Source organism: Lissotriton vulgaris, unplaced genomic scaffold, assembly GCF_964263255.1.
Source record: "Lissotriton vulgaris unplaced genomic scaffold, aLisVul1.2 SCAFFOLD_1499, whole genome shotgun sequence".
NCBI lineage: Eukaryota > Metazoa > Chordata > Amphibia > Caudata > Salamandridae > Lissotriton > Lissotriton vulgaris.
Window position 1 is genome coordinate 391,807 of NW_028252508.1, and position 13,787 is coordinate 405,593.

The following is a 13,787-nucleotide window of genomic DNA, read 5'->3' on the forward strand; positions in this document are numbered from 1 at the left end:
ACGATTTGTACAGTGAGACTGAGTTTTGGATCTTGAGGATCGTTGTTTTGCAGGGGAGTGCCTGTCTGTGGCATGAGACTGGAGACGGAATGCCTGTTCTTGTTTTTCGCCTCTTCCAGCTTCCATTCACTTAGCATGTTCTTCCTCCTGATCATGAACTTGCGTCATTTCTTCAATCTCGTCAAGAGAGTAACTTTTCTTTAAGAGGCAACTTCGTAATGACTCAGACTGGCATCCTTCTATGATTTGCAGACGAAGAGAGTCTTCCGTCGTGAAAAAATCAAACTCACAGTAGCAAGCCAAACGTCTGGAGAGTGTGGTGAATGTACTCATGGACTCTTCCTTTTCTTGAGATGCCAGATTGAATGTGTACCTTTCATAATAGATGTTCTTCTTGTGAAGAAATTTCCTGTTTAGAGCATCACGCACATCTGCATAAGATGACGCACTTTCAGTCGGAAGTTCCTTTATAATCTGACCAACCTCTTTCCCAATTAAATTGCGTAGTGCAATAAGCTGCTGACCCTCACACATCACATATGAACCTTTCATGAAGTCCTTAAAATCTTCAAGCCATTCTTGGAAGCGAAGGCTCATGCCACCACCAGAGATGAGAACTAGGGCATCCGGCTGGTGCAGAAATAGGACTCGATCATGGCGAGTCTGTGGCCTCCTGCCTCGGATGTTGATGTAGGGGACTCCAGCCTGGTGCTGGCGCCAGTGGAGGAATGACGCTGTCTCGATGATGGAGACCCAGACATGGCGTATGGATGGGTAGTGCGCAGGTATGTAACTGATGAGCAAAGATATGTCTGACCACTGGAAACTGTGCAGCTCCTTGTGACTTGGTATGGATGCGGTGAATATTATAATGTCAATATTCAGAGCAACATGTAGAAGCAGCAGGGAGAGGCCTAGTAATACATTGGTCCCAACAATTAAGAGAAACGTGGATCTGGCAGCATTAACAGGAATGATCTTCAGATGGCTGCAGCAAAACTGTGTAACCCACTCCACTATTTTAAATCAGCCTTTGAGTGCAGGCAAGGTATGCAAAAGGTACTTCAGTGGTGCTTCAGTGGACACCCTGGCACCAGTCACTCACAACCAGGGTCCACGACCACCTTCGTCGCCAGATGTAGTGTCGTTAGGCCGAAACAGACAACACCAACACAACAGGTATTTTGGTGGGAGCTTTATTCTTACACTTCTGCCTTCTTACTTTCCCTGCTCCTTATTGTCCCCCTTGACTCCTCTTCCTCCTTCCTCCTTCTGCCTTCTTACTTTCCCTGCTCCTTACTGTCCCCTTGACTCCTCTTCCTCCTTCCTCCTCCCTGTGCCCTTCCCACATTACATGAGCTGGGCTAGTCCTAGTGCTTGTCATATACCACAACATTACACATAGGTCATACCAAGGCGAGTACAGATTCCTTCTGTGTTACCCTTTCCACCAAAAAGTCCTGATCAGTCCAAAGGAGATTCACATCTGTGGCCACAGCATCTATCTTGGTTTCAAGAGTTGGTTTGGCATCCAAAATTGCTTGAAAATGGTGTCAAACGTTCAGAGTGACCCTCCAGGGTTGTTTCAACTGATCTCAGAGTTCCTTCTGTGTTTGCTGCTCCTTCAACGCACATCTCCACTGGTGTGCCAGCACCTACACCCTCCCACTTTTCAGTTGCACTATTGTTACTGCAGCAGAACATTTAAAAAGGTGAGTGAGCCTGTTGGCCTCACTCCAGTGATACAGGGTAAAAAGGTCCTGCTCACTACTAATGCTTACTACACGTTATGCAACCTCCACAGCACTTGTGCTGCTTACTACTCCTAGTGAAGGTTGTAGCCTTCCACCACTATGAGGGTAGCGCTTTGGGAGTCCCTCTCTTTCCAATAAGACTGCAATACGTGAGACAGGCCTATGTCATAGCGCACATGTATTCGTCTATGACAAAAAATCACCATTAGGGATCCAGACACCAATACAGATGGGCACTTCAGGACTGGTATACATGTCTTTACCATACAGAGGACATTTCCGCCCCAACAAAAGCATGAATCCAAAAACAAACAATATGCCATTTCTATTTGCCACAATAAAAGCTGCTTAGACAAAAAAAGTTGCATACCTCTAGTGTAACAGCATTACACTTACTATGATAGTTACTCCCTTGTAAACACTAGAATATTTACCCTCACAATTGTTACACCTATTTACATTTTTGATTTGATGTTCTTTCTGATTATTTTGAACTTAACTCATTATTTGACTCATCATAGTTAGGATGTGGGAAGTGAGTCACACAGCATGGAATCTGGCCTTCTTTCTATGATGGATGATTTGAGAAAGAATCTTGAATCAGGGGTCACTGTCAGCAGCACTCAATGCAGTCTCTGGTGCAGCCTTATTCTGTAGGCTTATGGGATTTGACATCCGTAGGAATACTCTGAGCTGGCTGCAATCCTGCTTCATGGGCAGAGTTCAGATTTTCTCTATGTAACCTTACCGCTTAGTACCATTTACCCTAAACTGTGGCATCCCTCAGGGTTCAGTATTAAACCCCACTCTATTTAATAGTTAAATGTATCTGCTAGTTGCAGGGGTATGAGGCTACAGCTTCAATCTAGTCTCCTATGCTCATGATACACAAATCATTCTATCTATCACAAAAAGAGGTTGAAGATAAGAGATCTACTTTCAGAAGTTGCATGTCTTGAGTCACAAGTTAGATAAGGCAACATTGCTTGAAGCTTAACAGAGAAATACATTAAATTCTGGTCTTTGGATTGGTGGCCATGAGAACTTGATGCACCTCCACCACTTAAATTGTGGCAAGGAATTTAGAAGTTACTACTAACACCTCCTTAACATTCAATAAATGAGTTAGCACTGTTGCCAACTCCTATTTTTGGATTTTAAAATCCTTGCATGATAACCTTCTTCTTCTTTTAACCACTGCCTCTCAGAAACTGTGGTTCAGAGCCTGATAGCATCCATAATTGGTTATGGCAGTTCCATTTATCTGAGGACTCCACAATACATTCCAAACAGGTTATGGACAGTTCACATTGTAGCAGTCAGATTCGATTATTGAGGGAATTCCCAAGCATCATTCTGTTAAACAACATCTGACAGCCCTGCATTTTATTCAAGGCACTTTGCTGTACGCACAAATTGGTTCACCAGAAAAGCCCTTCCTACCTGGCCCACAAATTCTCAACGAAGTGCCTGCTTGCAGTTTATGATCAGCAATGGGACATTGGCTGGTTGTTCCAAAAATCTTGTGGAGTCAACTGTGAGTTTGAATTTTGTCCTATTTGGCGGCCAAACTTCAGAACTCTAAACCTTTCCACCTAAGATCATTGACCAATAACCATTGCTTTAGGAAAAATATTAAAACTTGTTTATTTCAAATGAACCTCTAGTTTCGTCATCCATCTCTGCTGTATCTGTAGTGCCGGGATGCCTTTTAGGTAGCAGATCGTTTTATAAAATGTGTTCTATTCTATTCTACTCTAATCAGTGGCACTTCAGTTCTAATGTTGTGAGATTATTCTTCAGGGTAGATCTACACTCACTAGGAGAGGGGAAAGCATGATGAAGTGAATTTCAGTGATGGGAGACAAAAGACAGAGTGATTCCAATTCTGATACGGCACAAGGAGATATTGGTGTCTTCAGTAGGTTCCAGTTGGCATAACATTGATAACTGTAGGGGGTTTAACAGATCAGAATGGTGGCAGTGTAGTCTGGGGAAATATAGTGCACCACTTTGAGTACAATTATAAACAACTTGTAACAGGCCCTCTTTTTTTTTTAGCTAAGAGGCCCCCAGCTTCATGACTAAAAGGAGTGGTGAGTGTGAGCCTGAACAATACAAATAGGGTTCTAGTACCAAAATAAAGAACCTTGTTGAGTGGGGTGTAGGAATATTGAGGGAGGTCCATGAGCAGACTGATTTATTAATCAAGTTTATTGACCCGAGTCATTTATTTAGTGCCTTAGAGGTACAAAAATATGGGCACAATTTTCTTATGTTTAGTATCTGGTACAGTGTTGCATTTGTGGTGGTAGTACTAAACAAATCCATGCGGACCAAAGGTTTGAGGCGCTCGTGAAGATTTCTTGTATAGGAGGAAAGTCATACTATTTGGGGAAAAGTCAGTAAAACTAGGTAGCAGGGTGGGGGCATAAGAGGATATAAAAAGAGACTTTGGGGAAATTTAATGTTGAATGATGGTGAAGGAATTGGAAATGCATAACTGGGAGGAAGTAGACAAGTAGAGTGAGAAGGAGAAACCAAAAGGGGAGATGATAACCCCAAGTATGGTGGGTAGAAAGAAAATAGGAGCTGTCCTTCGGCTGGCCCTTAAAGGAACCCAAATGATAGGTTGGTCAGTGGAGATCTTTTGGAATCTCTAAACAAAGAGACTAAGCAGCCAGGGATCCAAGAGCAAAGCCACTGCAGAGGAGAGCCCAAAGGCAAATAGTATAGAAGGAAGAACGTAATGCAGAGAGATGTACAGTGTCAAATACTGCAGAAAGATCAGTAGGTATGAGGATAGGAGAGCGGGCTGTTGATGAGGATCAAGTGGTTTCAGTTGAATAATGAGCACAGGAGTCCAACCAGAAGGGGTAAGCAGTTTGGTAGAAGAGAGCTATATAGTGATTTATTAAAAAACTAAGCATTACTGTAGCTAGGAAATTAAAGCGAGTTGGGATAGTAGACAATAGAGGTGGTGTAATGTTAGTGGTGTTTTTCAATAAAGGTAGTAGAACAACACAGATGAAATGGAGGGAAGATCCGGGTAATGAGGAGTGACTGTCTAAAGCAATTAAGCTCAGAAGTACCCTTGAAGAAAAACTCAAGTGTTTAATAGTCTGTGGCCTGAAGCGGAAAGAAGGTCCTTTGTGGGCTGAAGGGATTAGATGATTCTCATGATGGGCTAGTGGATTTGAAAATGAGATTAAACTCCATTAATGAAGTAGTAAAGAGGTCAAAGAAATAAGTGGAGTGCGATTGGAGTGTGACAGAGCTCAAGGAGGTAGTGGGGCAGTGACTAAATTAGAGAGGGAGTGTAATTGTGGAGCTCTTGTAGCAGATGTATGATGCAAAACCACTGTCTAAGAATGAAGATGGAGTTATAAATGTACGTGGAGGTGTGCTCAGGTTATTGTATATGTGAGTGTTATGTTTAATTGCAAATGATTGCCCTTTTGTGGTATTGATTACGCAAATGAAAGGTGTGATCCAAAGTTGAGAATGTCGAGTAATTGGAGAGGATATGCCAATGGATACCTTACACAAAGAAATTTTGAAGGATATTGTGGAAATTGTGATAGGATGTGAAGTGAGGTTTTGAGTAAGTAACATTGTTATAGACTATGCAGGAAACCAGGGAGAGTAGCATGAGCACGCGTTCTTTTTAAAGCAGTAGAAAAGGCGAGGCACTATGCATGGGTCCAACACGGGACTTAAACACACACCAGGTATGTTTACATAGAACACACATGAATTGTCAAGGGGATACAAGAGGTTACTCCCCAATATTTTGGATGACCTTTTGTGTATTTAACATTTTATTCCACATGTAACTGAAGAGTTATAAAAAAGTAAGGACAATAAAAGTGAAGCTAGTCCAGGAGGAAAATGTCACTTGATACCTGCCAATAAATGAATGGTGGTAACTTCTTTGCTTTGGAGTGTTATGGCTGACACACATCACACTGTGTTGCAAAAGAGAATCTCTAGAATTCACATAGGTAAAAGTACCTTAGTCCAATTACCAAGGAAAAAAAGCAACACACAAACCCTCCAAACAAGCGCCAGGAGAGTGCTCACTTTTGCTTCCAGGTGCATCTTCCTCCATATTGTGTACATACAAGGTGAACTTGTGCACTTGTGTTAACACCTCATTTTGCAAATCCAGCACTGCATCTTGGCCTACGCTGTTGGATTCAGTGTTTTCATTTTCACATTTCCCCATACTGTTCACACAGTGAAGATACCTGTACATTTTGTTTCCTTTCTCTACAGATGCCAGAAGCTAACCAGAAGCTAATAGTGACACTGCTAAAATCCTTTGCACCTAAGGACCTGTATCCTCTTCTACTATGCAATGCTAGGCTTGCGTCCCCTGTGGCACTTACATCTGGACATGAGAGAACTGTAACAAAATGTAGCCAAAAATTAGTAGCACCTTAACTACTCTAGTCCTCTTTGTCTTGCCAGAAATGGCGAAGAAACCTCCTGATGCAAAACTGATCCTAATAACTGTCATCCCCTCGCACAGGTTTTATGTGATAAATTGCCTTTTACATCCTTGCTCTTCCCTAACATGAAGACCATGCTTCTCGTCTTTGGGTTATGTACCTTTACTAGAACCATATTCCATCGCTCATTGGAGTTGTCCCTTTTTACATTTTGCAAAGCACATTTATTTATATCTGTCTCACCTCTTAGATGCCTTCCTTCAAACATATACTCCCACCTCTCCTCCTCAGAGGGCTAGATTTGGAGAGAACCACATGAAAAACAAACAGTGGCCAAGCCAATAGGTCTCGGCTGTGAAATCTATTGGCTTTGCCAGTGCTTGTTGCTATCTTAGGCAGCCACTGAAATGTGTGAACACACACAGTGGTCATCTTGGAGCAGCATTTTGTTAAATCTTAAATTAGAAAATGCAGAAATAGATGGCTGTAAATTGTGTTTCATTTTAACAAATCCCTTTGAAAGGTGGCCACAATGGATGTGTGTGCTTTGAATAAGATTTAACTAACGCATTTAGAGATACCCATTGATCACGTGTACACAAATGTGTGCATTACTATGCATGGGCAGCCATTTTGGAATGGTCACAAAATTATTTTAAGATAGCCATCCACCAACAGTGCAGCAGGCAGCAAAAACTGTTTAAAAAAAGGTGGACTTGTGAGGCAAGAGGGTGAGTGGGGGGCACAAGGATAGGGGAGAGAGGATGATGGGTAGGAATAAGGAAGAGACAGAGAAAATACTCCATCTAAAGCACGGCAAAGCAAGAAATGACATTAGGTACTATAAGCTTCTGGGTGGGAAAATCACAAATAGTTAAGACATTTAGCAAACCAGCAGCAGAGAAGTGGGATAGGCAAGAAATCCATACAATCATGAGCAAAGCTGACCAAAACCCACTCTAAACACATCTATTAGAAACAGTAGTTCTGATCTCATTACCAATGAGGAGAGGAGATTCTGCCCTTCTGTTCTTTGTGTTCGGCCAGACTCCTTTCTCCAGCAGTGTTTTAACATTTTCCGCACAGCCAGCCTTGGCTGCCAGCGTTAGCGGGGTTTCACCATCATTGGTCTTCTGCTCCCAGATAGTTTTATTTGATGCTGTACAGAAGAGACAGACCGTAGTGACTATTATGCATAGATGCCAAAGGATTCTTTGCTGAAGCATATAGAGAAAACATTGTGTTTCCAATTTAAAGAAAAGCCTAAATGAACCACTAGTAATGCATGAACTGGCTAGATGAAAAACACAAACAAATAAGGTATCTTTGACATTAGAAGCACATCTTCGGAAATCTAATAGGTGTGACTCTTGCTAAAGGTTGCAATGATGACTAAGTCATTCACACTGCAATTGCAGTGTGAATGACCTAGTGGGATCATTTATGAATTGGTGGACTGGCTGCCTATCCAAAAAGGAAGCAGATGGCCCCTGGTAACACTCCTGTTATACTTGCAGTTCCCAGACCTGGTAGAATCCCTTTCATATTTTTAAGAGCTTTATTTAACACTGTGATGCAATGATATGAGCAAAATATAAGACCGCTGGTTGCATTTGATGACCAGTCTGAGAGGTCATCATACGGTATCATAAGACTCACAGACACAGCACAAGTACAAAATTACACAGAAAAACCAGCTATCAAATGCATTAGCTATTAAATATACCTAGCCAGAATATCCCTATGTATACACAAGAGGCTCCAAAACTAATCCAGTCTCCAAGACAATGTTGTTTGTAAGGAGAGGTAAAGAAGCAACACTCTAGATGTATACAACACACAATAAAAATATGGGGCACTTTTAAATGTAACATGTTCTTGTTACATTAAACTTTTCAATATTTTTCATCTGTTCAACCCACTTTAGCAGGTAACTTTTCCATGGAGTAGATCACAGGTATATGTCAACACAAATTTCCCCTGAAGAAGGAGAAAATGTTTGCTTTTGATTATTCTTGATAAGGATTTTGGTGTTCAACAACATCCAATCAACATATATACACACACTAAATGCAAACAATAAATCAATTAATGCATCAATATTGTATGAATATTTCAATGATATTATTAGGTGTGCTTTAGTATGACCATATTTAATTTTTTAATGAGTAATTCCCCAACTAAAACACAATGACTGTATAGGGTCAGATTATCATTACAAGTCCCATGTCAAACAATGATCACAGAAAAACTACAGCTTTGTCAAGACACGATCTGGGACGGATAGGGCAACAGCACAACTACATATCAATTGTCTTTTAATATTATTTTCTATCCAGAGCAATTTGTCAAGTAATTCCATTGTGAGCATTTGCGTTGGTTAATCCATTGAAGTTTCGGTCTCATTTGTGGCTAAGCAGAATTTGAGACCATCTTCAGGACAATGCAATTTTTTTTAAACAATTTATTTCATCCAATAACAATAGCTAAACATTTAAATTATGGAAACTTTAATATCTTTATAGCTTAATATTGAATAAAAGAGCTGGCTTGTAATTGTCTAATGATAGAGTCACACATTAGCACAATGGCAACAGATCTGGTCAAATTCTTGGTAATTATTAACGTATTAAAAAAAATAATTCAGATTCATGTTATTAGGAACTCAGCCTGAAACGTACTAGCAGCTACCAAAAATGTAGCCAATGGATTAATGTTGTTCTATGCAAAACTAAACCAACACAAATTCCAAAAGATATTGTATTACACTTCTTCAGACTCAATGACCACCTGGCATCAAGTTACAAGATAGATTTCCTGGATTGCCATTTATTTTTGGATGAAATTCTTGATGTTGTTACATTTCTCGAACCCCCTTCCCCAAGTAGTACACCAGTAGAATGTAACAAATGTTTTTCTTCTTGTTGAACACCATATCTATCTCCATTGTTTAATGATTTCAAAGTAATGTTTCAGTTGATAGTTATTTTATGGAAGCTTTAATTACTGTCCTACCTAAAATGGATAAAGATAATACTTCTGTCTCAAATGATAGCTCTATTTCATGCTTAAATCAGGACTGCAAAATGTATGCAAAAGTAATGACAGGTAGACTCTCTACAGCGTTCTATTCCATTATTCACAAATATCAAACTGGACTTATAAAATCAAACATTTCTTCATGCAGGACTAGGCCTATTTGTCATGTGTTCAACAAATCTCAAATTGCATGATTTTCTTCTACATGTCCTTGCTTTAGATGCCGAGGAAGCATTTGACAAAGTATATTGCAAACCCTATTTACAACTGTGCAAATTGTTTTCAAGTTGGCTCAAATTTGCTAAATATGGTAACGGTTTTATATCTTAAAGGACACCTTTATCAAGAAATCACACAGCACAGCGCACAAAGCCACCTTGCTGCACCGCGTCAAAGGGCAGGAATGCACCGTATTTAACATTATGTGATTCATTTTGGTCCATTCTCCTTGCGCTGGCGCACAAACTGCTGCCTAGTGCCGATGCAAGCACCCTTGCGCCGTAGTGCAAGGGTGCCTGCGTTTCAGACAGGATTGTTTTTGTGTAGGAAAGTACAAATTCATGTGCAAAAACAAAACTTTGGTTCATTTTCCTCTTTGCATGTGTGCTACAGAATGCAGCACATATACAAAGCGGACAGAACAAGGAGAAATAAAGATACCTGGGGACGCATAGCATTTTTACGCATTCCCAGGTCTACCAGTAATACTAAACCTGGAAATGTGCCAAAATAAATGGGTGGATGTGTGGGAACACCCACGCTCCACCCATGGAACGCCTCCTTGGGGCAGAGTAGGGTAATGCAGTTATTTGTACTGCGTTGCATTACTCTAGATTTGTCAACGCATGCGAGTCCATGTGAGGTGGCCTTGCGTGTCTTGATGAATCCAACTTAGTAGTTCCTTCATCCCTGAACCCCACTGCATGGTGCAAGGACAACAAAACTCTTTGATAAATATGTCCCCCTATGCGAATTTACAATTTCTGTTAATGGAGTTCCTTTTGATTCTTTCTGTTTGTTTATGATTACTAGAGAATGTTGTCAATTATCATCTCTGCTCTTTTTGCTAGCTATTGAACCTTTGCTACATTGAGGGGCAATATTTACCGATCTTTCATGCAAAGCAGGGCAGCTAGCAAAATTGCTGTGCTGTCTTGCGTGAAAGGGAGAGAGTGGAAATGATCTGTATTTTGAAAGATATGGACCATTTATGCTCTCTCCTTGCACTGGTGTGTGCAGCCTAGTGGCAACTCAGCCACCCTTCCACCAGATGCAGGGTTGCCTATGTTACAGGCAGGATTGTTTTTGTGTTGTAAGAGACACCTTTCTGCACAAAAACAATCTTCAAAGGCATTTTCCTCTTTCCATGTGTGCTGCAAAATGCAGCACACAAGGAAAGAGGAAATAATGAGGAGAAATAACAATATTTCTCCTTGTTACATCTCACTGGGGAAGGTGTAGCATGTTGACCCTTTCTCAGGTTTACTGGCTTCAGTAAATCTGGAAATGCACCAAATCCATGGGTGGATGCATGAGAATGGCGGTGCTCCACCCACGGAATGCCTCCCACCTTGAAATGTAACATCACACAACATAATCAAATGAGTTTCATTGCATTTCTTCACAAAGCCACCCTAGTCGGCAGAAATGGCACCTTGTATGGCTTTTTAAATATCACTGAAGCCTATGTGTTGTCCTTCTCCACCTTGTGTGATGCAAGAACACAACAGCTTAATAAATCTGGGCCTGAATTCTTAATTTAGAAATTATTAAGGTAATTAATGCTGGGGGTGTTACTCTGAAAATGATGCCTTATGCTGGTGGTCTATTCCTACTATTGACGACCCACTCACTAACATACTACATAAACTTTAAAATATAGCAAGTTAGGCTGGCCTTCCTGGATTTACTCTAAATGAAATAAAAACAGATTTTTCCAATTGAAAGTTTATTGTACTCCAGACATGCTAAATAATTCTGGTATTCTCCGGTGTAAAAATATGTGGATGTTTCTTTATTTAAATCTATTAAAGGTACTGTTGATAGAATCTGTGAACTTATGATGCTGGAATTTGAGAAAAGATCAATAAATGGGCTTCTCCATTTCTTGGAGATGGGGCAGAACTGAAGTGGGAAAATGGTTATTGTTCCAAAATTAGTATATTCGCGTTCTATGCTTCCCTTAGAATGTCCTTTTCTAATGCAGAAAATAAAATCTCCACGTTTCTTTGAAATAAAAATATCTTCTTGTATAAGTTATCATGTACTTAAAACCAAGATAAAGGAATTTAGGTATACCAGATTTTCAGAAATACCATTAACTGTCCTTGGTTATCATTCTCTCTCTATGGGCCTAGAGACTTGTATTCTGCTACGACACCTAACTGGGTGTTACTTGAAATAAAATATGATTAAGCCATTCCAGGACCAACTACCTTATCAATTTCCAATTCCCAATAGTAAGGTAAACAATGTATTGCCAATAAATAAAAGTACTTAGATTATCTTATTAAGGATGTGGCTCTATTTTCCATTTGAATTTTGCATATTCTAAGAAAGTAGCTCTTTGGTATAATCCTCATTTTAAATTAAGAGCTAATACCTCTGGAAATCTTGGATTGAGTCAGGTATCCCTTTTTTACATCACATATGCCAATGATATGTCTGTATCTTTTTATGCTTTGCAAGTTAAATACAAATTTTCATCTGGTATTTATTATAATCATGACATTTTATGAAATGATATGCTACATGTTTTCCAGAACGCATAACCAGTGGCTACAATTGGAGATGCAGTGCTATACTTCAATATATCTAAAACATCTGGTCATTTGGCGTCCAAAGTATATCAAAATGATATTAACTATATTTCAAATTCCTAAATAATTTTGCTGCATCTTGGGAAAAAAGAGTTTTCTTTTACTCTTCTCAGTTCTAACCAATACATACAATTTGGCTTTGCCATGTCTCAGGTCAATTACCAGTGGCCCTCTATCAGACTAACTGGTTTGTGCTTTATAAATATCATGGACTTCCGATAAATTATACATAGCTAATGATGACTTCCCATTATGTTTTTATTCTAAACTCGAAAGCAGTTTCCTGAAACATCTTTTATAAGATTACTCTTTTATCCTTGAATTTTTGAAGAATGCAAAGCGGTAATACATATTTGAATATCTCAGATAATATTGCTTATAAGATAATAATATATAAATCATTTGCTCTATCCTCCTCACTCCACGCAATTCAATCAAAACTGCTTTATCATTCTCATTTTGCCAGGTATTAAATCTATTACCACGAATTGGAAAATAATATACGGCCAGAGAGAAACTCTTCTGTGCTCAACAATAAAGGCCCTGAGCATGCACCACAAAGTCATTTGAACTGATTAACCCATTGTGTGATTCGGACGGCCCGGCCGTCCTACCTCACGGTGGGCGTGTGCTGACGACGGCCGGGGGCCTTCCGAATCCCACCCACTCAATAAAACCCCCGCATAGCGCAAACATTCGCGCAGCGCAGAAGGGGTTACATTTGGTTGCAGATGGCAAGACTTTGTTTTTAAAATGGCGAATTTTAAGAGGTATTGTAGCAGACCATCCACATCATAGCAGAGGTGCAGATAATTATACATTATTTTGTGGAACTTATATAAGAACCAAAAGGAAGAAATGTGGTTGAAGTACTATAATCAGACACCACAAGAAGCAAAGGCAGGAATTTATTGTTGCCTTTCACAGGACCACCATCAAGGTCCTACCTGCCTGCTAAACACAATGTAGGATAAGGCTGCTACTGAATCAACACTGATTGCCATTTCCAAAGAAGGAGAAAAAGGCACACTCATATACTAGCAAGCTCCAGCCACTATCCATGAGGTTTTTTGCTCAATTGGACTGTGCCTGAAAAGAGGAGAACTCAAGAAACTATCACATAAAGATCTCAATGTATTTCATGTATCTCTCCCAGTAAATCCAGTAACTCTCTTTCAATGCATGCAGGACACTTTCAAAAATGAGTTTGGCCAGACATGACCCTTAACAGCATAATGATCTTATTCAGTCCTAAGCCAAAGGATAGCTTTGGCCCTGAAAACTGAACCAAACCTCTGAATGCAGCCAGTGTAAAGTTACTTGCTTATATTTGATTATATTATAGTATTTCATGGTGGGTATTAGTTAATAAGAGACCAATAGCTGTAAGCTTGCTAATACTCAATTTATCTTGAATTTCCTCTTATTGATCTATACATTTTGCACCCGGGTAACACAACAAAAATCACCTTTGAAACATTTCAGATAGATTTCCCAAAATGATGTTCTCCAACTATAGGAGAGGAAAGAAAAGGCTTGACTGGCACACTCTGTTTCGAGCACTGATAATGGTGGGCTGGAAAGTGAACTCTCCTGCGGAGCAGGAGATCAGCGTCAGTTTTTGCCAGGCGTCAGTGTGTTTTCTTTTCTTTTAGATAAGGCCCACATAATCTACAGATCTGTGCTTTGCCTTACCTCAAAATGGCATAGGATTGGAGTAA

At 39.9% G+C, this 13,787-nt stretch overlaps 1 protein-coding gene across 2 annotated transcripts in view; it reads right to left on the reverse strand.

The window, feature by feature from the left end:
• Window positions 1–13,787, reverse strand: part of LOC147662133 (ankyrin repeat and SOCS box protein 15-like) — a 276,030-nt gene that overhangs the window by 88,485 nt on the left and 173,758 nt on the right. For both annotated transcript variants that reach the window (XM_086951086.1, XM_086951085.1), the window contains one exon: window positions 7,209–7,367. In XM_086951086.1, coding sequence (XP_086807212.1) covers window positions 7,209–7,367 — 159 coding nt within the window. The remainder of the gene's footprint in view (window positions 1–7,208; window positions 7,368–13,787) is intronic.